The sequence below is a fragment of the Ictidomys tridecemlineatus genome, chromosome 1, assembly GCF_052094955.1.
Source record: "Ictidomys tridecemlineatus isolate mIctTri1 chromosome 1, mIctTri1.hap1, whole genome shotgun sequence".
NCBI classification, from domain to species: Eukaryota; Metazoa; Chordata; class Mammalia; order Rodentia; family Sciuridae; genus Ictidomys; species Ictidomys tridecemlineatus.
In genome coordinates this window covers 129,557,938-129,585,027 of record NC_135477.1, presented here as the reverse complement: position 1 = coordinate 129,585,027, position 27,090 = coordinate 129,557,938, and the positions used below count along the sequence as shown (strand labels likewise).

At 42.2% G+C, this 27,090-nt stretch overlaps 1 protein-coding gene across 5 annotated transcripts in view; it reads left to right on the top strand.

Moving 5' to 3' along the window:
• Positions 1-27,090, top strand: part of Csf1r (colony stimulating factor 1 receptor) — a 56,523-nt gene that overhangs the window by 2,935 nt on the left and 26,498 nt on the right. For 4 of the 5 annotated variants that reach the window (XM_005324168.5, XM_013358143.4, XM_078047655.1 and 1 more), the window contains exons 2-5: positions 8,108-8,497; positions 14,630-14,723; positions 23,015-23,089; positions 25,345-25,569. In XM_005324168.5, coding sequence (XP_005324225.2) covers positions 23,083-23,089; positions 25,345-25,569 — 232 coding nt within the window. In that variant the 5' untranslated portion in view covers positions 8,108-8,497; positions 14,630-14,723; positions 23,015-23,082. The remainder of the gene's footprint in view (positions 1-8,107; positions 8,498-14,629; positions 14,724-23,014; positions 23,090-25,344; positions 25,570-27,090) is intronic. The other variant, XM_013358142.4, reaches the window with a different exon arrangement.

Here is a 27,090-nt window from a genome sequence, read left to right as displayed (position 1 = left end):
TGGTTCATTTCTCAGTACCAAAAAGAGAGGGGGTGGGTACAGCAGCTGAGACTTCCTTGGAAGGACCCAGAACCCTTAACCAAGCAGATCTGCCCACTGTGCCATTCAGTGCTCTCCAGCCCAGGGCCCAGCTCCACTGAACCGTCTGCAGGCCCAGAGGGAACATCCAGCCCACGGTGTGGGAGCGCATCCATGTTGGGGTCCCTCCCGTCCTCACCATAACCCTGGGAGAGGGCTGAGGGGAGGCCAGCCTGGACGAGGAAGCTGAGACTCAGAGCCCTCTGTGGCTCCCTCAGGGTCCACGCAGGCTGACGGCCTTGCCACTGTCTCCCTCAGGGAGTGTCCAGTTCCTGTGTGGGGTGAGTCCTGGGGTCTGAGGTGACCCAGGTGGAGGCAGCAGGCGGAGCCTGGGGTCAGGGTGCTGCCACCTGCTCTAGGTGAGGCTCTTCCTCAGAATAGGGCTGCAGACCTGGGGCTGCTCTGGGCCTCGGGGAGTATCCACAGCTCAGAACAACGTGTGCCTCAGGCCAGGGGAGGAGACCCCGGCCAGGGGCAGGGCCTCAGGGACATCACTGAAGGAGCCCTGCACCATGGTGTCCTGCTGCACCCCCAGGGCTCCGCTGCTCCTGAGAGGCCTCCCAGCAGGCTGCCCCTTGCTGGTTGCCCCAACTAGACTTTGCCACTCCACAGCCTCTTTCTGGCTTTAGGGTTTGTGGCTGATCTCTACAAGGAACTAGAAACATCACGAATGTGGGGAAGTAGCAAAATTTTGGGAAAATCATAGATTCTCAGAGTCCTGTTTCCTCTCTGAAGAAATAAGACGGAAATGTCCACATTTGAGCTTCTCTTTGTTAGTAGTGATCTGCCTAAAGCATAATGATGACCTTGGCTGTCCCTTGCTCAGTCACCTTTGGTGGCTCCCATGGTCCAACAAGGTCCTCCGGCGGTCTTCAGGACCCTCCCTCACCTGGGTCCAGCCTCTCCTGCAGCCTCACCACATCTGTCCTCCAAGACTCATCCTCTCAAGTTTCCAGTCCTCGTTTGTGCTCTTGGGGGTCTTCATGTCTGCTCAGCACCCTGAGCCTCTGATGCACTGTGGACTCTCTTGCTGCCAGGCCTCTCCATGCCATTTCTCTTTGCTGGAACATTCTGTCCTCCTGGTACCCCCTGACTCCTTCTCTGCTCATCTAGAACCTTCCTTTACTGCCTCTGCAGTGCCAGGAGCTTCTGCAACTCCCCCGAGGGCTCCTCTCCTGGTTCCACCAGAAGCTCAGGCATCACCTCTGAGGCAGAGATGCCCAGGCTGTCCTCATGCCATTCCAGTCATGCCTGGACATCACCAGGCCTTGCATCAGGGAGAGCCCTGCACCTGGGCCTTCCTGGGCCCAGATCAAGGCCCCAGGTATGAAGTATTATGAGATGAATCTGTTTCAGAGTGTGGAGGACTCCTTCTGCCCTCTCTCCACTCATCCCCCAGTGGATGCATGGACACATGTACCTGGCAGTCACTGACCTCCCACCTGCTGACATGGCCGTGGGGAAGAGGCATGAAGAAGACCAGGAGGGTCTTGCAGGCCCTGGCAGGGAGCTGCCAAACTGCCAGGATGCTGGGTGCCAGGATTCTGGTTGGGCCCCCTCCACTCTCTGGTGGGGAAGTCCAAGTCAGGAGGGTCCCAGGTCATGGGCATGGGGTAGGGGCTCAGAAGTCCACCACCCTGTGTCTGGAGGAGCCAGGAACCAGGAGTCAGACAGGGAGGGGAGGACTGTGCTGTCCCTGTGTGCAGAAGCCTGAGATCGCCCACACACTTGCGTCAGGCTTTCCTCATCCGTGGGCTGCCATGCGAACCCTCTCAAAGTGCCTCTGCCACAGGAAGGACTGATGTCAACCTGTGGTCCCTGTGGTCATGTCATCCTCCTGGCAGCAGCACGTGGCTCCCTCAACCAGGACTCTCCCCCCTGAGTCCCAGGGCTCTTCCACCCCAATCCACTGTCAGTCAGCATACAACCACTGGGAAGACCCAAGGCCACCCCAGGTGGCACGGGGGTGACTAACAGGTTCTGCAGTCAGGCTGCCTGCTCCCAACCTCAGCTCTGCCTCCACTGGCTCTGGGGCCTTGGACAAGTGACCTAACATCCTCTTTGAGCCTTGTTTCCTCATCAGCAAAATGGACATAATCAGGAGCAGCCTCTTGGGTTGAGGCTTAGACATCATAAATATGCTAAGGGTTGGTGCCCGGTGTATAGACAACACCCAGAAAATGTGACATCTCCAAATGCCCTTTTCCAAGAAAGGCCGAGCCCCTTCGTGCTTCCTGCTCAAGGGCTTTGGGATCCAGCATTCATTCATTGACTCGTTCATTCCTCATACTACTAAATTTGGTGGGTCAGAGTGGTCAACTACTCAACAAGCACAGGAGGAAACCAATCCTCACTGGCTGTGTAATGTGACCTGGGGAAATGACTGAACTTCTCAGAACCTCAGTTTCTTCTTCAACAAAACCGTGGTGTTAACTGAACCCACCTCTAGAGTTGAGGATTCGATGAGAGGACTCCAGAGAGCACGTGTCACACTGCCTGTCCCAGAGTGAGGGCCTGATAAGCCTTCAGGGCCTCCACACTGGCAAAGTGCTGGACAGGAGGGGAGTGCAGGAGGCCTGGGAGAAAAGGGAAGGCCCCTACCCAGCTGGCAGGGACAGGGAGGCTTCCTGGAGGGAGAGTCTGGGAGCCATAGGAGTTAACTGGCATGAGCAGCTTCCGCTCATCTCAGGGAAGACACAGGTCCTGCAGAGGTGGCCTCCACTCCCCTGGCCAGCCACCCCACTGCTTCTCCCAGACACACTCCACCAGACAGAGTCTCCCCGCTCTGGGGTCAGGGACCTGGTGGAAGCTGCATCACAGCTGGCAGCCTGGGCCTAGAGCAGACTCCCACTGAACACGAGTTAGGGGGCCTCCCAGTTTCTTAAAGCCACTGGAGGGCTTTCAGGGGCAGAGGCCTCAGTGGTGAGCAAGGAAGAGTCCCCAAGGAAGCTAGAGACTGTGCAGCTGCCCCCTCCTAACTTGGCAGGCCTGGAGTCCCAGAATCTGCCTGTATCAGGCCCTCCTGCCACTTTGCAGCTGGGGTCCCTGGATTGTTCTTGGAGACACACCCTCTAGAGTCCTTGGGTCCCTGAGACCCTGTGACCAACATGAAGCCTGAGCACCCAGCTCATCAGGGACCTTTGCACAGACCTCATCCCCTCCTGCTCCCTCCTCCTGTCCATTACTTCTCACTGGCCACAGGGAGCCCTGATTTCTACCCCTTGCTGCCCTCCTGCTTCTTCAAGGCCAGCTCCAAAGCTACTGCTTTGGGAGCCCTCTCAGGGTCATCTCCTGTGTCCCCCACCCCTTAGGGGCTCTCACCCAAATGTGCTAGACTACAAGATTCTCTGCTGCCTGGATGAGCCTGCACATGGCTGCAGGTGTGATGAGGGGGAGGGGGACCAGATGTGCATGGAGACCCTGTCCAGTAGGATGGCTAAGGGACCTGAGTGTGGCCTGAAGCATGGTGCCTCCAGGGCCCACAGGGGCTGCCTCCACCTGCTGCAACCTGATGGGGACAGGGAGCAGGGCTCCTGGAGGTCCACCCTGTGGCAGCAGGAGAACAGACAATGCCATGAGAGGCGGGTCCTGCCCCTGATGGGGAAACATGTGCCCACAGCTTTCCAGCAACAGGAGGCACGAGGGGGATGTCAGGATCCGTGAGGGGTGCAGGACATGCTGTTGACCAGATCTCCTGAGCCCTAGGGAGTGGAGACCCTCAGACTCGGCCTGAGGCTCTGACCATCTGCTTTTGGCTCTTGGTCTTTCCGTAAGTAGCTGTGTGACCCTAGATATGTCATTGACCCTTCATGACCTTCCTTTCCTTATCTTTCTGGTGGAGATACTATGCACTTTGAAAATCCCTATGACCCAGAGTGATAGGAGAAATGGAAATGAAAGTGCACCGTAAACAATAAATGGCTCAGCCTTCCTCAGCAGGACACGGAACCCAGAAGCCAGAAATGAAAAGACCACAGATTGGACTACACACAAAGTAGAACCTTCTGTGGGAATAAAGACACCAGAAGAACCATAAAACAGAAGTGGTGGGCTGCGGGGAAACCGTTCACACTGATGACAATAGGGTTCATAGATGCAGCACCTGACAATCAATGAAAGTCTAATTTATCAAAATCTATTCATGTTTTATACAGATGATAAGGATCTTCAACAATAATTTTATTCCACAATTTGTCTGAAACAAATTTATTAAGAAACATCTCAGAGAAAGACAGAGGAGCAGGGCAGGGGGAGTGTCCCAGGGGAGCAGTCTCTGATGTCTTCTGCAGGTGGGGGCAGAGGAGACTCCTGATGTCCAGGTGGATGCAGAAGTGCTCTGGGCTGGAACCCATGCAGAGACACCTGAGGTGGTGGGCACATCTTCTCCTGCAGCTGTTCAGAGTCCACATGACTGAGGCCCAGGCACTGTGTGGCCTCTGGCATCCAGCACGATGTTCTCTGGCTTCAGGTCTCGGTGCACCATGCCCTTGTCATGGCAGTAGGCTACGGCACACACTACCTCCCGGAACAGTCTGCGCGCCTCTTCCTCCTGCATGCCACCCCGCAGGACTTGGTCCAATAGCTGGCCCCCACCTGCGTGCTCCATCACCAGGTAGATATTTTCGCGGGTCTCAATGACCTGAAATAACTGGATCACGTTGGGATGCTCCAGGCTCCTCATCATATCCGGTTCAGAGAGGACCTGGAGTTTCTGCCCTTTCTTCTGCAGAACTTTCACTGCCACCTGTGCCCCAGTGAGGCAATGGCGGGCTAGTTTGATCTGGCCAAACCCACCATGCCCAATGTCCCTCAGGACCTCATACTGGTCCCTCAAGACTGTAGACTTGCAGGAGCTAGGCCCCTGCCCCACTCCACTACTCTCACTACTCTGGCTATCCATCCTAAGCAGGAACACCAACTAAGGATTCTAGCTTAAAAAAAATAAAAGACTAAAACAACAAACCCAAATCAAAAACAAAAACAAGACAAAACAACAAACCCAAATGAAAAACAAATACAAGACAAAACAACAAACCCAAATCAAAGAACCAATATCCAAAGACCACCACCAACAACCGCCAACCAACAACCACCAACTATTTGGCAGTCTGATGGGTCACCACCAAGAGCTTCCTGTACTTGTGGACAAAACCCCAGCCACGGCCACTCTATTATATACCTGCACTTTGACATTTACTCAATGGCTCCTTTTGTCATCAGAGCAAGTAATAACCCAGTCATGCCCGGCCATAACTCCAAGTGGTCATCTCCCTTTTAGGCCTCCAGAACTTCTTCCATTTTCCTGAATAAATAAGGATAGATGGGGCTGGGGTTGTGGCTCAGAGGTAGAGCGCTTGCCTAGCATGGGCAAGGCCCTAGGTCTGATCCTCACCACCAAATAAAAAATAAATAAAATCAAAGTATTGTGTCCAACTATAACTAAAAAATAAATATTAAAAAAAAGAATAAGGATAGACTCCAGACATTTTTTGCTATTTATTTGTTTAGGAATTAATATTTGTACAGAACTTTAACGTACTTTTATTTTCAGTCTAAAAATCTGTAATAAGTTTTGCTTTTGTAAGGCCACAACATATCTACACTCAAGGTATCCAATTCCTTTTTTCTTCCAACTGTGTGGCAGCACCTCACTCACAAATGCTCTGTTCCCTAAGATACTGCAGAGCACAGTATTAACACCTGTGGGGGTGAGAGGGGAAAAGGTTCCTCATAATTTCTCCATACATTCATACACAAAATGCACTCACGTTACAAGGTGACACCAGCAACTGAGGGGGACAGGTAGAGGTATACAAGAACAGCATTTTCTGGTCCTGAAGTTATGCTGCTATAGGTTCACATCGGAGTTGTCTCTCCATCTCATGCTAAAGGAAATGCCCAGGGGAACTGCACAGATATGCCTGTAGGACATAACCTAAAATCAAAGAATGGAAATTCAAATATTTCACATAAAAAAATCAATAGATAGGATGAAGATAATCATTAATGGACACAAGGCACAGTGAATCGTGAGCTTGTCCTGCTCTACTTATGAGGACACAAGGCCCACTGAATGAGCAGCCCACCTTGCTTTCCTTATAAGGGCAAAAGTGCTATTGAACCAGCTGCCCATCCTCCTCTCCTTTAAGGTCACATGTCTCACTGAAACAACAGCTTGCCCTACTCCCTTATGACCCCATCTTAGGTAATTACATCATACTATTGCCATTTCTGGAAAAAAAAAAAAAGGACCTATTCCTAGGTGCAGGATTAGAACCTATACAACGGCTCTGAGAGATATAATTAAACCATAACTTGCTCCAATCCTATTTTTCTAAGAGCTTTTATCCATAGATGTGGAATTTTGTCATATGATGTTTCTGCATCTACCCACTCAATCATCTGACATCCTGGGCTCATGAATGAAGTGCATATCTTTAGTGGGTATGGTCTTGCCAAGTCCTGATGCCCATGACCCAGTAACCCTTCACTTGTTCCACCTCTTAACAATTCTACCAGCCAACATCAGCACCCTGGGGACAAAGCTGCCAATACACGAACCCTCTGTGGGGGAAGGAGGGGGTCACTATTTCCTTAATAGGCTGTTGATGTCTTCAGGGTCTGTCGTAATTAATATTCCATTTAATACTTGATGTCGAAAATTTGTCTCTTCTTTCCTTCATTGCTGTTATTAAAAATTCGTGAATTTTCTTATTCATTTCAAGCAAGCGGTTCTTTGTCTCCCTGGTTTCTTCCATTGTCTCTGCTTTCAATCTAATTAATCTCTGCTCTGATCTTCATTAAACCTTTCTTCTGCTTGATTTTGGTTTATTTGCTCCTCTACCACCCCCCTGCCAACACCCAGATTTCCCAGGTGATAAAAATGATTATTAAATTGTGCCTATTCCTTATTTGTAATGTGTTTTTAATACTATCAGTTTCCAAGTACTGCTTTAGATGTGATCTACAAATTTTTTTTTTCAATTAAACAGTTTATTAAAGACAATGTTCAGCTGGGTTGTAGCTCCTGCCTGCAATGCCAACTAGTTGGCCCAGGTACAATGCAGGGAGCCACGTCTCAGTAATGGCTAAGCCTCTGGCAGCTCCCCACACTCCCATCTCCCTTGGGGGCCCTTTGGAAAGGGGGAAATCAAAGGCACAGGGAACCCAGGCAACACTGAAAAGTCTGTAAATCTCTGAATTCCCTCAGTAGCTGAGGGTGAAGATTGGACATTTCCCCAACTGGAACAGGAAACACAAACCTACTGACCACTAGAAACAAAGCATAGTAGGGGGGAGTCTTAATAGGGTCCATGAGACCAGGATTCTCAACGCCTGGCCTTCTCAATATGCTAGTCTTCATGTGAACAATTAGCTGAGGCCAGGGTGGCCATGCTCAAGGCTGTAATCCCCAGAGGACTGCAGCAATAGTAGGCAAGCCTGGGCAATTCAGCCAGACTCTCTCCAAGGGCTGGGATGTGGCTCTGGGATTAGCACCACTGGGTTCAATTGCAGGAACCAAAGGAGGAAGAATGAGCTTACTCTGGGGGCATGAAGTCTTATTGAAGGCTGGACACACGTCACAGGCTCCTGGAGGCCGCCTCAGACAGCACTACAAATTTTTTAAATGTCATTTTTCACTAGGTTCAATGTCTATTTCCTTTAAACTTCCTTGACCCATAGATTGTTTAGAATTGTGCTTATTTTCAAACATTTTGGAGATTTTCTTTTAGTTTTACTGTTTTCTAGTTTGAGTTCTTTGTGGTGAAAGAACACACTGAGTATAATTTCAATTATTTTAAATTAGGTAACTTTGCCTCATGGCATGGGATATAGTTTATGTTGATTTTTTTTTTTTTTGCTGCTTCAGTGCATTATGGAGATTGATATTTATTTGCTTTAAAATTAAAATTTTGATAGTAATTCAATGGAATTTTCATTTAAAGTTTAACAGTTTTTTAATAACTCTGGGCTTTAAAAGACCTTATCATATCTATACTTGAGGTGTTCAATTCATTTTTTTTTCCAGATAATTGGTATCAAAAGGATGGGAGCATCTCACCACATAGTGATACTCTTGCTGAAGAAGTGATACTTTCTGCAGGCAAGAGGCAGCCAAGGACACAGGAAGAGTTGGAGAACTCAAACTTAATTTTAGGCCAGAGAACCCAGAGGACATCAGACTCCAAATTCTCAGTGCCCATCACTCCTTTTCCAAAACATTAATAGGCTACCTAGTGTCGTAAATTTTCTAGTCAACCTGATACACGACCGTGCAAGTGGTTTCTTCAGGAAGCATGTCTACAGAAGCAGAGTGTGATAAGGGGAAGGACTGGCTCTTCTTACAAGACCTTGGATAAATCTCTAGCCTTGAGTGTGGAGCCTCCGTCTCTAGCAACAATCAATTGACCACACACAGGTGGGTGTATTCGTGGGCTCTATTCTGCTCTGTTGCTGTACATGTGTACATGGTCCCCAGGACCAGGCAGCAGCCTTCCAGGAATATGTAGCCCAATAGTATCAGTCTTTCAATTTTGTTCTTCCCTTCAAAGTTGTTTTGGTTATTCTTCTTATTTTTTTTCTTAAAAAGTTAAACCAACTTGTTAATTACTACACAAAATTTTTATGTTCTGCAGGAATTCTGATTGGAATTTCATGGAATCTATAAATCAATGTGCACAAAATTGACATACTTAAAAATATCAAGCCTTCCAAACCATAAACATGTGACACATCTTACTAATATTTATTCAGTTCTTCAATTTCTTTCCTCAATGTTTTGCACATTATATGCCAATCTTGCACATATTTAGTAAGATTTATGTATAGGAATTTCATGAAAATTTCCAGGGCTATTATAAAAAGATTCTTTTTGAGGGGGAGGGGGGTACTGAGGATTGAACCTAGTAGTGTTCTACCACTGAACTTAATCCCAGCCCTTTTTATTTTATTTTATTTTATTTTATTTATTGAGACAAGGTCCTGGTAAGTGATCAAGGCTGGCCCGGAACTTGCTATCCTCCCTCCTGAGTTGCTGGGATCACAGACATAGACCACCATACCTGTATTTAAAATGATACTTTACAAAGATACATTTCAGTTTTAATTTATTTTTATATATCATTCTTGTACCTATGATCTTGTTAAACTTGCTTTTTAATTCAATAATTTTCTGTAGGTTTTTCTTTTTTGGCATTTTCTATAAAGACAACCATTTCTTCTCCAAATAGGAATAGTTTTTTTTTCCTTCTTTTTAAATTTGTATGTCTTTTATTCCTTTTTCTTGCCTTGCTGTGGTGTCTAGGGTCCCCAGTACATTGTGGAAGAGGAGAACAGACATTCTGGCCGTGCGTCTCATCTTAGGGGGAAAGCATTCAGTCTTTGCCAGCAAACATAATGCCAACTGTATGCATTTTTGCATGCAGATGTGTTTTATCTCAATGAGTCATTTCCTACAGCCTCTAGTTTTACAGAGAGTTTTCATCAGAAATCGACATGTGTCAGTCATGTTTTCATCACTGGGACAAAATTATGTGACATGAACAACTTAAGAGGAGGAGAGACCTGGGCTCATCAGCTCCGAGTTCTCAGTGGATGGTCTGCTGGCTCCATTGCTGTGGGTCTGTGAAGAGGCAGAGCTTGATGGCAGAGAGGACATGGTGGGGCAGAATTGCTCAGCTCACTGAGGCGGGAAGCAAGGAGAGAGGGAGGAAGGGGCTAGGGACAAGGTACAGACCCCATGGGCATGTCTCCAAGGACCCACCCCCTTTGCTCAGGGCCTACCTCTCACAGCCTGCACCTCTGAACATTGCTGAACTGGGAACCTAGCCTTCCCCTCAGGAGACTTGGGGGGCACAATCCACATGCAAACCATACAGACTTTTAATATTTTCAAAACATTTTTTCTGCATCTATTGTGATGCTCACATGTTTTTTTCTTTAACCTGTTGATATGGTAAATTACATTTCTTGATTTTTACATGTTGAACTCACCTTTAATTCCTGTACTAAATACCACTTGGACCTGATGTGTTGACCTTTTTGTATATTCTTGGATAGGATTTGTTAATATTTTGTTCAGAATATTTGCATTTATGTTTATGAAGGATATTAGCCTATAGTCTTCTATTTTTGTAATGTCCTCCTGTGATTACATCATACCAGTTACTGAAACATACAATGAGTAGGGAAGTATTCTCTCCTTTATTCTGAAAAAAAAAAAAAAGTTGTGTGAAATTCATATTACCTGATTCTTTCTTGTTGGTAGAATTTGCCAGCAAAGCCATCATATTTTTCAAGTTTTATTTTTCTGTTTGTTATGGTACTGGAGATTGAACCTGGGGTGCTTACCACAGAGCTATACCCCAGCATATTTTAGTTTTTATTTTGAGACAGGGTCTTGCTATGTGACGATGCTGGTCTCAAACTTGGCCTCAGCTTCCCCAGTGCCGCAGTCTGGCTGGGCACAAGATCACGAGCCACTCACAGCTTTGTAGATTCAAACAGAAATTCTTTATTCCCGAACTCACACCGGCCCTCTACAAACACGTTCTGGGGAAATCCAAGTTCTGCCGCAAATTCATGTACTCCACCAGGCTTAGAATCCCAAATACCTTCTCAATCCCACCAGAACTCAACCGGAACTCAAGGATGGGGCGTGCCTGAGGCAGCAGGATATGCCCTATTCCAGGCAGGGTACACCTTAAACCTGGAACTGCCCTAAACCCAAGGACAGGATACTCCCTAAAACCTGATCAGCTCCAAACCCGGATCCGCCCTGGTCCTTGAGCAGGGTCACCTTACTAAAGCATACATGCAATGTCACAGCGAATGTCCAAGGCAAGTCCTTCCTCTAAGCAACATGGGATACGCTGGCAAGGAAATTTCGATGAGTCATTCCTACTTGGCAATGGCCCTCAGCACTCCAGTCACTGGGATTATGGAAATGTATCCCCAGGCCTGGCTGGTATGTTTATAATTAGGGTATTAACTACCAGCTTAATTGTTTAAAGAAATTATACAGAACTGTTCTTGTTGTCTAGTTCTTCCTGAATATGCTTTGGCAGTTTGTGTCTTTGAGTGATTTGTTCATTTGTCTAACTTGTTGAGTTTTTAGTCATAGGCAAGTTTCTCTGTATCCCTTATTATCCTTTTATGACCATTCTCTCATTCCTAATAGTTATTTTTTGAAGTACTGGGGATTGAACTCAGGACCTTGAGCATGGTAGGCAAGCACTCTACCACTGAGCTACATCCCCAGCTCATTCCTGATATTTGTAATTTGTGTCTTTCCTATTTTATTTTCTTGGTCAATTTAGTTGATTTAATCATTTTTAAAAGATAAATTTAATTGATTTTTTTCAATTAATAGCTTTTGATTTTGTTCATTTTCTCTAATTATTTAATTATGGGTTTCATTGATTTCTGCCTTTAACTTTTTTTCCCTTTCTTATGATTGATTTTTTTTAATAGTGCAGTACACTGGCACTGAATTCTCTTTTTATTTATTTAAAGTTTTTTATTCCTTTTTTGTTGTTGTTGTTCATTTGTTTTTTTACATAAAATTCACAAAATAACATGTAGTGGCATTTAGTACATTTGCAATATTGTACAATTATCACCTCTATCTAGTTGGCAAGATATTTTCCTCACCCTTAAAGAAAACCTCATAACCATTAAGACATCACCTTCCATTTCCTTTCCCTGTAACCCCAAGAAATCTCTAGTTCAACATCTGTCCCTGTAGATCTATATCTTCAGGTTGTTCCATATAAAAGGCTGGATATCTAACACCTTGTGTCTGACTTCTTTAACAAAGCACAATGCTTTCAAGGTTCACTCATATTGCAGCAGGTGTCAGTACTTTAATCTTTTTATGATTAAGTAATATTCCATTGTACAGATAAAACACATTTTGTTTACCCATTTGTCAACAGTCTTCACCTCTTCCCTATTGTGTATAGTGCTTCTTATTGTTTGGATATAAGATCTTCCCCCAAAAGTTCATGTGTTAGACAATGTAGAAATGTTCAGAGGTGGAATGATTAGATTATAAGATCTATGCCTTAATTGACAGAATAATCTATTTGATGGATTCATAATTAAATGGATGACTGGGTGGTAACTGTAGGCAGGTGGGGCATGGCTGGAGGAGGTCACCTGGGGCGTGCCCTTAGGAATTGTATTTTTCCCCAGCTCATTGCTTTCTCTCCCTCTGCTTCCTGTCTTCCATGAGCTGAGAAGGTTCTTTCCACCACATCATTCTGCCATGATGTTCTGACTCATCTTGGGCCCAAAGCAATGGAATTGGCCAACTATAGACTGTGAGACCTCTAAAACTATGAGCCCCAATAAACATTTTCTCCTCTAAGTTGTTCTTGTCAGATGTTCTGCTTACAGCAATGAAAACCTGAGTAGCACAATGCTGCATTGAACATTCATTTGCAAACATTTGTTTGAGTCCCTTATAGTTACACCTAAGAGCAGAACTGCTGGGTCACATGGTAAATCTATGTTTAACATTTTGACAAACCATCCAACCAATTACCACAGCAACTGCACCATTTTACATTTCTACCAGCAATGCACAAGTGTTCCAGCTTTTTCCATATCCTCTCCAATACTTGTTATTTCTGATTTTTTAAAATTATGTCCAACCTAGTAATGTAAAAGGGGGGTTCGGCGGAGTGTCGGAGGGAGAGACCACACAAGAGATTGGCTCCATGCAAATGGCAAAAGGGAGTTTATTGAACCAGCATGCTGGGGCTCAAGGCTCACTCAGGAAGGGAGAGCAGCCCAGGGCCCAGAGCAGAGGTCAAGCAGAGCTTAAGTACACTTTTTGGGGAGGGCGGGGACTTTGCATACATCAGAACAAATCATCATGAGGCACGGGAAAATTGAACAACAACTCTGAGACATGATTAGCACATTCATTGGTGGGAACAATCTGGGCAGGGGTGTCATTGGTCATTTCTAAGCGGGGTACACATTTAAACTGATTGGTTTTGGAGCCTAGATGCTTACGTGCCAAGCTACCTAGAGCCCTTAGCTATTAAACAACCAGGGAATCAATGGAGATATTTACTGGGCAGTTCCAGCATTGTCCTAACAGCTACAGAGATTACAGGTTCCGGGGGTAGCAGAAGAATTTTAACAATACCTAGTCTTTACTTTTTAGCCCAGGCCTTGCCATTTAGAAGCTTTACAATGCCCAGTCTTTTACACTTTAACTCAAGCTTTTGCAGCTTAGAATCAGCTTAGAAATTTTACCTTTACAGTAAATGTGATGATATCTCTAATTGTGGTTTTGGTTTGCAATTTCCTAGTGACTAATGACATTTAGTATCTTTCCATATAATGTTGATCATTCCTATGTCTTCTCTGGAAAAATGACTTCAAATTTTTGTTCATTTTTAAATTAAATTGTTTGACTTTTTGTCTTGAATTGTATAAGATGCTATCAGTTACTTTCCACTCAACATCTATATATAGAGATATATAATGTATGTAGAGATACAGATAGCTACAGATATTCTAGATATCTAGCCTTTATTTGATACATTATTTCCAAGTATTTTATTCCATCCTGTTTATTCTCTCTCAGTGTCCTTTGATGCATACAAATATTCAATTTTGATAAAATCTAATTTATCTATTTTTTATGTGCTTACCTATACTTTGGTGATACAGCTAAGAAATCAAGTTCTAGTTTTAGGACTTAAAAATTATCTAGGATTTATCCAAAGAGTTTTATAGTTTTAGCTTTTATATTCATTTCTTTGATTCATTTTGAGTTAATTTAGGGTCCAAATTCATCCATATGTATTTGGATACTCATTGTTCTTAGTACCATTTATTAAAAGAAGCATTCTTTTACCATTGAATGATCTTGCCACCCTTTTTGAAAATCAATTGAGCATAGTTGTGAGGGTTTTGTGTTTTGACTCCCATTTTTATTCCATTTGTCTATATATTTATTTCTATGTCACTACTGCACAGTTTTGATTTCTGTGGTTTTGTAGTAACTTTTGAAACTGGGAAGTGTGACTCTTCTTATTTTGTTCTTCTTTTTGAAGATTGTTTTGATTATTCAGCATTCCTTGAAATTCCATATGAATTTGAAAATCAGCTTTTCCATTTCAGCTAAAAATGACTGTTGGTGTTTTGATCAGGATTGCTTTGAATCTGCAGATCACTCTGGGAGTTATTACCATTTTTTTTAAATATTTATTTTTTAGTTGTAGTTGGATACAATATCTTTAATTAATTTATTTATTTTTATGTAGTGCTGAGGATCGAACCCAGGGCCTCACCCATGCTAGGCGAGTGCTCTACCACTGAGCTACAACCTCAGCCCCTGTTATTGCCATCTTAATAATATTAATTCTTCTGATTGATGAAAACAAAATGTCTTCAAACATTAAGATCTTTAATTTTCACTTGGTGCTTTTTCAGTGCATAAATTTTGCATCCCCTTGGTTAATTTTACCCCAGTATTTTGTTCTTCTTGATGTTATCACCAATAAGAATCATATTCTTCATTTCCTTTTAGGGGAGGATTCAAGATGGCGGATTAGAGGAAGCCTGCATTCCTAGTCACTCCAAGGCTCAGGATTCAAGCAGCAGGATTATTGTTTCTCCATGAGGTAAGTGAAAGAGGGATTTCATTGAAATTCAATATTAGATAATCAGAGTGTCTTGAAGACTCAAAATTGGGTATATTAAATGAAGAAGAAGGACTACATTGGAGCTAAAGCAGGTGTGGCAGCGGCAGCAGTGAGTCTGGTCCACCTCAGAGGGAGGGAGAAGGGAGGGAGAACACAGAGGAAAACACAGCAGACAGTTCACAATGGAAAAAAAAAAAAACGAGATCAGAGAAGCAGTCTGACCTAACTGATCCAGAGGCTGCACAGGGCGCTCGCTGGTGCTTGAGAAGGGCTCTCAACTGGGGTGAAGATCCAAGGTGGAAGCCCTCTTGAGGGAGCCACAGCCGCAGTTGCTGAAGGAGCCTGCAGATTAAAGCCAACACTGCCACACTGTCCAGGCAAGTCCCTACCGTGTGGCTTAGAGTGTATCCAGCAGAGGGTGAATGAGAAGACTGCAGGCGGGGATGGGGGTGGGGGGACTCTAGTTGGAAAAGTGAAGGGGAGCCCAACTGGCTTCTCCTTCAAGTCTGCTGAGTCATGTGACCAGGTGAAGTTGGTAAGAAATGTGACTAGGCGGGTGTGAATACCCCCAGGGACTAAGCCTGGGAGGGGATGTTTAAGGCAGCGGAGTGTGTTGGAGGATTGACTTTCCTGATCATCTGTTCTCCCTTTTTGCCTTTCAACAACCGATTTAGATCCTGATAAATGTCTTTTGTGGAAAAGTCAGCTCTTCTTCTTTCTGTGATCAGAATTCCTCCTCTCTGAATAACCTATTTTATAAGAAATACTATAAATTACTATGATAAAAGAAAAGCTGCCAAATATGAAGTGACAACCGTTTAATAGATATTAATCCATTTTAAGTACAATTCTCGGGAAGCCTCTGGGTTCAAGACTGTTGACAGAGATCAGCACCGGTGAGGCCCTAGGTTGTATTGATGTAATCTCTCCAGAACACAATAAAGCCCCTGAGGCCTGATTAGACCTAAGCCTCACTTGCTGGAACTGCCTGGGAGTGCATCAATCTGATTTGTGCAGACAAACCTCCTACTCCAGTCCTTTCCACTTCATCCTACCTCACACCAGGAAGAAGAGAAGCTGAGAGTTATTTCAATCCACCTTAGTTTAAGTCTACTCAGCTAAGGAATTAACAAAAAACAGGAAGGCGTTAACAACCCCCAGCCCTTGATTTTGCTCTCAGTACACAGCTCAAGAAGAAGAACAAAGAAAGATAGTCAGGCATCAACAGTGACCTTTCATTCTAGTTGACTATTTGACCACCTTAGTGAAAATGATTCCTTCATTTTTTTCATTAAGAATCTTGTGTGTGTGTGTGTTTGCTGTGTTGATTGATTTATATATATATATATATATATATATATATATATATATATATATATATATATACACACACATACATACATATATATATATGTTTGTCCTTTTTTAAAAAAAAAATAAATGTAGTTACTTTTCCATGCCTTGACTTCTGAGGGCTAGGACTTGGAGTTTGTAATATTTTGCTTTTGTTTTGTATTGTTTTCATTTGTTTCTTTCTCTCTTTTCTCCTTTTGCTAACAGCCAAATAATATTGTTTTCTCTTTCTCTCTCCCTTTACTTTGTATCTCCTATTTGTTCTTCTTTCCTCATAACCATCACCTGCTACACCTCTTCTGCACTATCTCTTTTCACTTTTTGAAATTGTAAACTATTTTCTACCTTCCTATCACATTTTCTTTTCTCTTAATTAATAGTATTTTACCATCTTTTAGAAAAAATTGGTTTATATAATTTTTGCCCCCATATTTAATGCTGTTGTAATTATTACTTCTGTGGATGAAATAATTGACACCTATTGTTTAATGTCAGATCTACTTTATGGATACTTGTTGGTTTTGCTGTTGGCAATTGCTGACCCCATGATATCTGGTTTATTTGTGGCATTTAATACTATACTTGTCCTAATAGGAACAAGATATTTATTTTAAAGGTATATATTGTTTGCATTGGCTGTAGCTCTTGTGTGTTTCTCCCTATTCTGTAAGGTGTTGGAAAACTGCAGTGACACTACAAGTTCACAGGGTAGAGACTCTTCTACTGAACTAAACTACATCAAACTACATTGCACTTTGCTCCACACACAAATTAATGACACTCAATTTTCAGCTAGACCTTAATTCAAAAAATAGGAGAAACAAAAACCCAAATTAATGACCAGGTCCTAAATATGTATGGCTAGGGGTGAGTCCCCAGATCCCACCTATGGACATCCACTGCTAGAACAAAAACAGAGAAAATTAACACAAAGGCTGTGACTACCGCACCTATAAGGTGGACTCAATCTACATCACTTTAGGACACTTTGACAAATGAAATCTGCACCCTGAAAATGCCCACACACAGGAGCGGAAGATAAATTTCTCATAACAGATGCATAAAATGCAACACATGAACACAAGAAATATGAATAAAGAAGGTAACATGACATCTACTAAAGTTTATAATTCACCAGCAACTGGCCATATTGAAGTGGATGAAATATCAATAAAGAATTCATAAGAACCATTATAAAAATGATCAATAAACTCCAAGAGAATACAGAAAAACAACTGAATGTAGAAAGTCAGTATAGGATGTGAATAAGAAATTCAATAGAGAGATAGAAATATTTGAAAAAAAAAAAACAAATAGAAATTTTGGAAATGAAAGACACAATAAATCAAATAAAATGTTCAGTTGAAAGTCTCCCTAGTAGAGTAGCCTATGATTAAGACAGAATCTCTCAGTAAGAAGACAAAGTGGACAGCCTTGAATACTCAGACAGCATTAAAGGAAAAAAATAAGGAAACAGGATCAGAATATATATGAACTCTGGGAAAACATTAAGAGACTAATTTTAAGAATCATTGAATTGAGGAGGGTTGTGAGATGCAAGCTAATGCAATGGATAACTTCTTCAGGGAAATAATAACAGAAAATTTTCCAAACTTTCAGAATGAGATGGATGTCCCCATACAGGAGTCATTCATACCCCTAAATGAGATCAAAAAAGAACCTTTCCACAACATATTATAATTAAAATATCTAACACACAGATAAAGGATAGATTTTTTTTAAAGCCTCAAGAGAAAAACGTACAGTCCACATTTACTGTATGAGAAATCACTTCTGATTTCTCAGTACAAACTCTAAAAGCTAGGAGGACTTGGAATCATATCTTCCAGATCCTAAAAGAAAATAACTAACAACCAAGATTGCTGTATACAGCAAATCTATCCTTCAAAATTGAAGAAGAACTAAAAATCTACCAGATAACCAGAAACTAAAAGATTCATGATTACTAAACCAGTCTTTCTCAAAGAAATATTCCATGCAGAATAAATAAAAAACAAACCCCAGAGCTCACAAATGAGCAAATCTCTTTTGAAAAGTAGTTATAAAAATGAGAAATAAGACCAATTAAATATTATAAATAAATCAAAATGACAGGAATTCATAAATATCTCTTATAATAATATTGAATGCAAATATTCTCAACTTTTCGATGGAAAATGGCATGGTTGGCAGAATGGATTAAAAAACAAGACCCAATTGTATATTGTTTGCAAGAAATGCATCTTACAGTCAAAACAGTCACAGGCTAAAAGTGAAAGGATGGAAATTGGTATGTCATGTGAATGGAGCCCCTAAACAGGTAGGATTAGCTACTCTAATGTGTGAAAATGCATATTTCAAGCCAAAACTTATCAGAAGACACAAAGAAGTTCACTTAATACTGGTAAAGGAAACAATCCAACCAGAAGATATAGCAATAGTAAATATTTACGGCCAAGATGTGGGAACATCTAATTACATAAAAGGGATACTACCTAAATTGAAGACGAAGAGCCCAGTACAATAATACTGGTAATTACACACACACACTAGGACATCAAGACATAAACTTGGCAAAGACTCTTTGAACTTGAAAAATATTATAAAGCACATAGAGTTAATAGACATCTACATCTACAGAATATTTTATCCAACAACTGTTGAATATCCTTTCATCTCGGCACCTCACGAAACCTTCTCCAAAATATACCATATTTTAGGCCACAGAGCCACTCTTAGCAAATACAAAACACAATGACATTATTCCTTGCATTTTCTCAGATCATAACAATTAAATCAAAAATCAATATGACAAAAACATATGGAAATTTTCTAAATACATATAGATCAAAAAATATATTTTTGAATGATAAATGAGTGACTGAAGATATCAAGGAAAAGTTTAAAATTCTTGGACTCAGATAAGAACAGTGATACAACATAATAGTCCTCCAAAGGCAATTTTAAGATGCAAGTTTATAGCTATGAATGCCTGCATAAAAGTCAGATCCAAAATAAATAATCTAATAATGCATCTCAAAATCCTTGAAAAAACAAAACAAACCAATAACAAACCAGTAGAATGAAGGAAATAATTAAGATCAGAGCCAAAAATCAATGAACTTCAGAACTTAAAAAAAAATACAAAGGATCAATGAAACAGAGTTAGTTCTTTGAAAAGATAACAAGATTGATAAGTTCTTAGCCAAACTAACGAGAGAGAGAGAGAGAGAGAGAGAGAGAATAAATTAATAAAATTAGAGATGAAAAAAGAGAAATCACCCCAGGCATCACAAAAATTCAGAAGATCATTAAAGACTATTTTGAAAATTTATACTCCAATAAATTGAAAATCAAGAAGAAATGGATACATTTATAGACAAATACCATCTGCCAAAACTGAATCAAGAAGACCTAGAAAATCTAAACAGACCAATAACCTGTAATGAAATAGCAGCAGTAATAAAAAGTCTTCCAACAAAGAAAAGCTCAGAACCAGAATTGTCAGTTGAATTCTACAAAACCTTTAAAGAAGAACTAATGCCAATACTATTCAAATTATTCCATGAAATAGAAAGAGATAGAACACTTCCAGATTCATTCTATGAAGTCAGTATCATACTCATACCAAAACCAGAGAAAGACTCAACAAGGAAAGAATACTACAGACCAATATTCCTGATGAACTTAGATGCAAAAATACTCAATAAAATATTAGCAAATCATATTCATCAACATATTAAGAAGATTAAAACTATGATTAAGTTGGTTTTATTCCAGCGATGCAAGGATGATTTAATATATGCAAATCAATAAATGAAATTTATCACATAAATAAAGGTTAAAAAAAGTCACTCAGTAAACTCAATAGATACAGAAAAGGTCTTCAGCAAAATTTAGCACCCATTCATGATAAAATCACTAAAGAAATTAGGAATAGAAGGAGCTTACCCCAACATAATAAAGGCTGTCTATGAAATCCCAAAGCCAACCTCATAATAAATGGGGACAAACTGAAAGCCTTTCCTTTAAAATCTGGACCAAGGCAAGGATGTTCACTATCAATAGTCCTATTTAATATAGTGCTAGAAATTCTAACCAGGGCAGTTAGGCAAAAGAAGAAAATAAAAGGCATAAAAATAGGAAAGGAGGAAGTCAAATTATCACCGTTTGTTGGTGATGTGATTCTACACCTAGAAAACCCAAAGAACTTCACCAAAAGACTGCTAGAGCTAACAGACAAATGTGGCAGAGTAGCAGGTTACAGAATCAACGTACCAAAAATCACTAGCTTTCCTATATTCCAACAATGAATCTGCTGAGAAAGAAACTAGGAAAACAATTCCATTCACAATAGCCTCAAAAAACAGACACATTGTAAAAACCCTAAAAATAAACCTAGCCAAGCAAGTGAAAGACCTCTACAATGAAAACTATATAACAATGCAAAAAGAAATTGAAGACTTCAGAAAATGAAGAGACCTCCCATGTTCATAAACAGGCATAAATTAATATTGTTAAAATGGGCATATAACCAAATGCAATATATAGGGTCAATACAATCCCCATCGAAATACTAATGACATTCTTCGCAGAACTAAAAAAAAATAGTCCTACAATTCATTTGGAAGAATAAAAGACCCAGAATAGATAAAGCAAATCTAAGCCAAGAAAGCAATGCTGGAGACATCACAATACCTGACTTCAAGTTATTCTACAGAGTTGTAGTAACAAAACTTGCATAATACTGGCATTAAAACTGACACATAGACCAATGGTACAGAAGAAGACACAGAGACAGACATGCACATCTACAGCTATCTGATCCTTGACAAAGGTGCTGAAAACATACATTGGAGAAAAGACAGACTTTTTATTTTTTTTATTTTTTAAAAAGAGAGGGAGACAGAGAGAGAGAGAGAGAGAGAGAGAGAGAGAATTTTAACATTTATTTATTTTTTCTTAGTTCTCGGCGGACACAACATCTTCGTTTGTATGTGGTGCTGAGGATCGAACCCGGGCCGCATGCATGCTAGGCGAGCGCGCTACCGCTTGAGCCACATCCCCAGCCCCAAAAAGACAGACTTTTTAACCACTGGTTCTGGGAAAACTGGTTGCCCATATATAGAAGAATTAACCTAGATCCTTATTTCCCACCCTGCACAAAAATAAACTCAAAATGAACCAAATATCTAGGAATTAGAACAGAAACTATTCCTAGAAGAATATATAGATTCAACACTCCAGCATATAGGCAAAGGCAGAGGTTTTCTCAACAGGACCCCTAAAGCTCAGGAAATAGTGCCAAGAGTTAATAATTGGGATAGCATCAAGTTAAAAAGCTTCTTCACGGCAAAGGAAGCAATTAGGAATGTGACGAGAGAACCTACAGAATGGGAGAAAACCTTTGCTAGCTACTCTTCTGGCAGAGGATTAATATCTAGAATATATAAAGAACTTAAAACACTTTATACCAAAAATCAAATAACCCAGTTAATAAATGAGCAAATTAATTAAACTGACAAAAAACAAAACAAAACAAAAAAGAAAGCAAGAAAGAAAAGAGAAATACAAATACAAATAACCAACAAATGTATGAAAAAGTGTTCAACATCATTGCAATTAGGGAAATGCAAATCAAAACTATACTGAGATTTCATCTCATACAAGTCAGAATGGCAGACATCAAAAATATAAATAATAATAAATGCTAGAGAGGATGTGGAGAAAAAGGAACACTTTTACACTGTTGATGGAATTGTAAATTAGTATAACCACTGTGGAAATAAGTATGGCGTTTCCTCAAGACTAAGCATGGAACTGTCGTATGACCCAGCTATACAACTCCTTGGTATTTATCCTAAAGAATTAAAGTCAGCACACTACAGTGATGCATAGATACCCATGATTATAGCAGAACAATTTACAATAGCCAAGCTATGGAATCATCTGCTGAGAAAGAAACCAGGAAAACAATTCCATTAAAAACAATAACCTCAACAAATACTCGAAACCTAGAAGTAAACCTAACCAAGCAGGTGAAAGACCTCTACCAAGAAAAAATCAATAAAATATTAGCAATCTTCTTACAATCTGCTTAATATGTTGTTGAACATGATTTGCTAATATATTTTACTGATTGTGTAGGTTCCATCAATGGATGAAATTATAAAGAAAATGTAGTGTGCATATGTAATGGAGTTGTATTCAGCCATAAAGAAAAATAAAATTATGTGATTTGCAGGAAAATGAACGGCACTAGAGACCATTATATTAAGTACAATAAGTTAAACCCAGAAGGTCGAGGGTGAAAGGTTTTCTCTTATATGCGGAAGCTAGAGTGGAAAAGCAAAAGGAAGGTGGAGACAGATCTCATGAAAATCAAGGGAAAATCAGTAGAGGAAAGGGACTAAAGGATGGCAGGGGGTAAATGCTGGGGAGTGATATTGGCAATTATATTGTTATATGGTGTGCATGTAGGAATATGTAACAACAAATCCTGTCATTATGTACTACTATAATGCACCAACCAAAAATGTGGAGGAAAAAGAGAACTAAAAATTTCTTTTTGGATTATTACTAGTATTTAGACATATGAGTGAATTTTCAATATTGATCTTATATTCTGCAACATTGCTGAATTCACTTATTATAACTGTAAGAGTTTATTTTTGTGGATTTTTTTAGGGTTCTTCTATGTATCCGATCATGTCATCTATGAATAGATATCATTTTACTTCCTTTTTTAATATTTATTTTTTAGTTGTAGTTGGACACAATACCTTTATTTATTTATTTTTATGTGGTGCCGAGGATTGAACCCTTGTATTTGCTATGCAAGCGCTCTACCGCTGAGCCACAATCCTAGTCTGAGATAATTTTACTTCTTCTTCTTCTTTTTAATATTTACTTTTTAGGTGTAGATGGACACAACACAATACCTTTATTTTTATGTGGTGCTGATGATCGAACCCCGGCCCCACCCATGCTAGGTGAGTGCTCTACCGCTGAGCTACAATCTTAGCCCTAACTTCTTCTTTTTTAACTTGGATGTCTTTATTTCCTTTTCTTCCTAATTGCTCTGGCCAGAATTTCCAGTGCAATATTGAATAAAAGTTATCAGAGTTGGCATCCACAATCTAAGGGGAAAAGTTTTGAGTCTCTTACCATTGAGTTAGGGTGTTTTCAAAATTGTCCCTAATCATGTGTTCCCTCTTATTACTAGTTTGTCAGATATTGCCGCAACCCAGCTGGGCACAGAAACACAAGCCGCTGGAGCAGAAACAAAGTTTTATTTTAAAAAGGCCGCCAGTGACCTGAGTGCGTTCCGATAGCCAGCCCGTCCACACACACACACACACACACACACACACACACACACACACACACACACACGTGTGCGTCTACCAGAACCGACCCCCCCACCTCCCCCGGAAATACCCTCCTACTATCCTTCCCCAACCAATGGGAACTCTCCGGGAGTCCCGTAACATGAGTCCCATAACAGGCTGAGGTGAACAGCAGGAGTCCAATTTCCATATGAATGTAAATCTTAACATAATCATATCATCTCAATGGCTAGCTGGCAGTCACCTAAAACAAAGGTGCCATGTATCATAATACTTTTGCTGTGGCTCCTAGCAAGATATAGATAATTTCTCTTTTTTTTTTTTTTTAAAGAGAGAGTGAGAGAGAGAGGGGGACAGAGAGAGAGGGGGACAGAGAGAGAGAGAGAGAGAGAGAGAGAGAGAATTTTAACATTTATTTATTTTTTCTTAGTTCTTGGCGGACACAACATCTTCGTTTGTATGTGGTGCTGAGGATCGAACCCGGGCCACACGCACGCACGCTAAGCGAGTGCGCCACCGCTTGAGCCACATCCCCAGCCCATAGATAATTTCTTAATCACAAAGGCAGTCAGATCTTGTCAAAGGCTTTCTCTGCATCAATTGAGATGATAATGTACTATTTTTCACTCTGTTAATGTGATACATTTCATTGATTTTCACATGTTGAACCATCCTTACATTCTGGCATGAATTCCTCTTGGTCATGGTGCATGCTCTGTGTAATCCTCTTGAATTTGGCTTGATAATATTTTGTCATTTTTTTTGCATCTGTATCCGTCTATCTATATTGGTCTGTGGTTTTCTTTTCTCAAATTATATTTATTTTTGGTTTTGGTATCAGGATAATAATTGGCCTCCTAAAATGAGTTAGGGTGTGTTCCCTCATCTTCTATTTTTTTTGAAAGAATTTGTTTTTTTTTTTTTTGTTTTTATATTGAGGATTGATCCCGGGGGCAATTTACCACTGAGCTACATCCTCAGCCCTTTTGCTATTATAGATGTGCACCACAATGCCCAGCTTTTCGTCTTTGAATTTAATTCATTTCTGACACCATTTACCTAGAGATAGCTCAGGTCCCAGAGGTTGAGGGCTCAGATTCCTTCCCATGGGAAGCTACCTTTCCATGAGCTGCCAATAAATTAGGGTTCTCAAGACCCCTCCTCAGATTTGATTAATTGGCTAGAGTGGCTCACAGAAATCACAGAAACATTTTCATTTATTGATTTGTTACAAACAAGATTTCAAAGGGTACCCATCTTCATCAGATGAAGAGGTAGATGGACCACAGTATGAGAGATGGGGCTGTGTGGTCCTCCGGGAACCTCCACCTGGTGGGGCAGGGCTGAAAGTCCCAACCTTCTAATCCTGTCTTGGTCTTTCTGGAGACTAGTCCCCACCCTGAAACTGCCTAGGGGCTGCCACAGTCCTGGTAGGCTGACAAAAATCTCAAAGATTCCAAGGGTTTGGGGAGTGGAATACCAAGAAATGGGGGATAATGACAAATATACATCACAATATCATAAATATCATACTGCCACATAAAGTTTTGTGAGAACCAAAGGAGACAGTGAGTGTGAATGTCAAGGTTGGTAAGTGTGCATGGAAGTCTCACGCCATCATGATGAGGCTCTCCTAGACCAACCTAACTTCTCTTGGCTCAAACAGTGCCTCCCATTTGCTAAGGAGCCCCCCGTTTGTGCTTCTGACTGACTGCCTTGCTCTTAGGCATCATCTTCTCCAGGAGCCCTTTGGAGGTGGCTCCAGAGGTCTCCCAGTGTGGCCAGCTCCCCCGTGGTCAGTCTGGTCCTGCTCTAGACTTCACTCCCTCCCCCTGGGGGTCACAGCTTGTTTTCTTTTAGAGACCCAAGATTTCCAAACTCTGTGGTTACTTGCCTAGCTAAAAGGGGAAGGAGAGGATCAGCCCCAGGAGGAGGAAGAGGAAAACGAGACAAACAGCCAGCGCAGTGGAGAGGAGCGTGTGCCCTGAGGTCCCCATCCCAGCAGAGCTGGGATCTGGGAGCCGGTTTGCCGTCGTCCAGTCCTGCCTCAGCCTGCTGCTGCCCCATGGAGTCCATGGGCCCCGGGACTTTGCTGGTCCTGCTGGCAACCACAGTTTGGCATGGTAAGAACAGAAGTGGGGACTTGATGGGGGTATGACAGAGACCGCCTGTGAAAGGCTCTGAGAGCCCGTTCTGGGGTGTCCCCACATTCTGCGTCCATCTCCCTAGCACTGGGCTGCAGGTTTGTGGTTATCGGCTTTGGAAAAGCAGTGGAGAGGAAGAGCATGGGTTGGGTAGAACCAGCCTGGCTTAGGGCCATGGATCTGTACCGGCTTAGCCATCAACACACCAAGTGTCCTGAGCAAATCCCTGATACTCTCAGGGCTTTGTTGACTCCCTGGCAGGTGGCGATATGGTGCTGTGGTGCTGGGCTAGATTAATGCAGTACTTTTGGAACTGTCCTGTGTGTACAGGAAATTGACTGAGGATTTTGTCACCCGGCAGACTGTGGCTCTGTAGGTATCTAGCTAATATTTTGCATTTCTGACAAGTTCCTAGGAGATGTGTGGGCTGCGAGTCCAGCCCTGCACTGAGCAGAGAAGTCTAGAGAGCCGCGTCAGCTCTGCCTGTTCTGCCAGCCTAGGAGTCCAGGCTCCAGGCAGGGCTCGACTCAGAAAGGCCTGAGGGGCAGAGGGCCTTCTTTGGGAAGCTGGAGTGAGAACTAAGCTGGGGAGACAAGAGGCCGGCCTCTCTGGCCCAGGGCTCAGGAATGGGGGATTTGGTGAGAGAGAGGTACAGGGCTAGAGGGGGCCCTGAGGAATACCAGCGAGGATCTCCCCAGGCAAAGCCCCCTCCAGACATAGGGTGCTGGGTCTCAGGAGGGGAAGCTGCATGGGGATCCCACCCTACTTCCAAACTCCTGGCAGCAGCAGCTGTTAAGAACTTCCATGGAGGACCCTGCCTAACTAGCGGGAAGGGGCTGCAGGATGGGACTTGTTGGCCCAGTAAACATAGTGGGCCACAGGTGGCCCAACAAGGCTGTTTCCTATTGTATTGCCTGCTTACTTAGAGGGGTCTCGGGTGGGTGGGGCTTGGTGGGAGGAAGGACAGCCTCATTCTGACCTCCCACAGAGGTCTCTGAGGAGTTGGTGTGTCTCTCCCCTCTTGAGGAGACGGCACACTCAGGGCCTTTTGCTGGCACAGCCAACCCAGTGGCTAGCCTGCTTGTTCTTTTTCTTATTGGGATGCAACTTATATGCATTAGAAAGCACAGATTTTTAGATGTATGTTTCAGTGCAGCGTGTCAAGTACACATGCTTACGTACCCACTGTCTCAGTGAGCATAGAGGCTATTCTTCTCACTCCAGAAAGTTCCATGAGTTTGATTTCAAAGCCTTGTCTCATCCTTATCCCAGGGATACAGCTGTGGGCACAGTGAGTGGGGGGGGGAGGGGGTGTTTAGGGCTGGTGTGCTGCGGCTAATGTCCAGCTGTAAAGGAAAGAAAAAATGGGGGACACAGGGTTAGAAACCTGTTTTCATCCCAGCAGACTAGTGGTAAGTGGGAGAGGAGGCTGCCGTAGGGTCAGGGTGGTACCAGAGCACCTAGAGACAGGGAGAGGCTCCCTGCTCCCCCTCAGGTGAT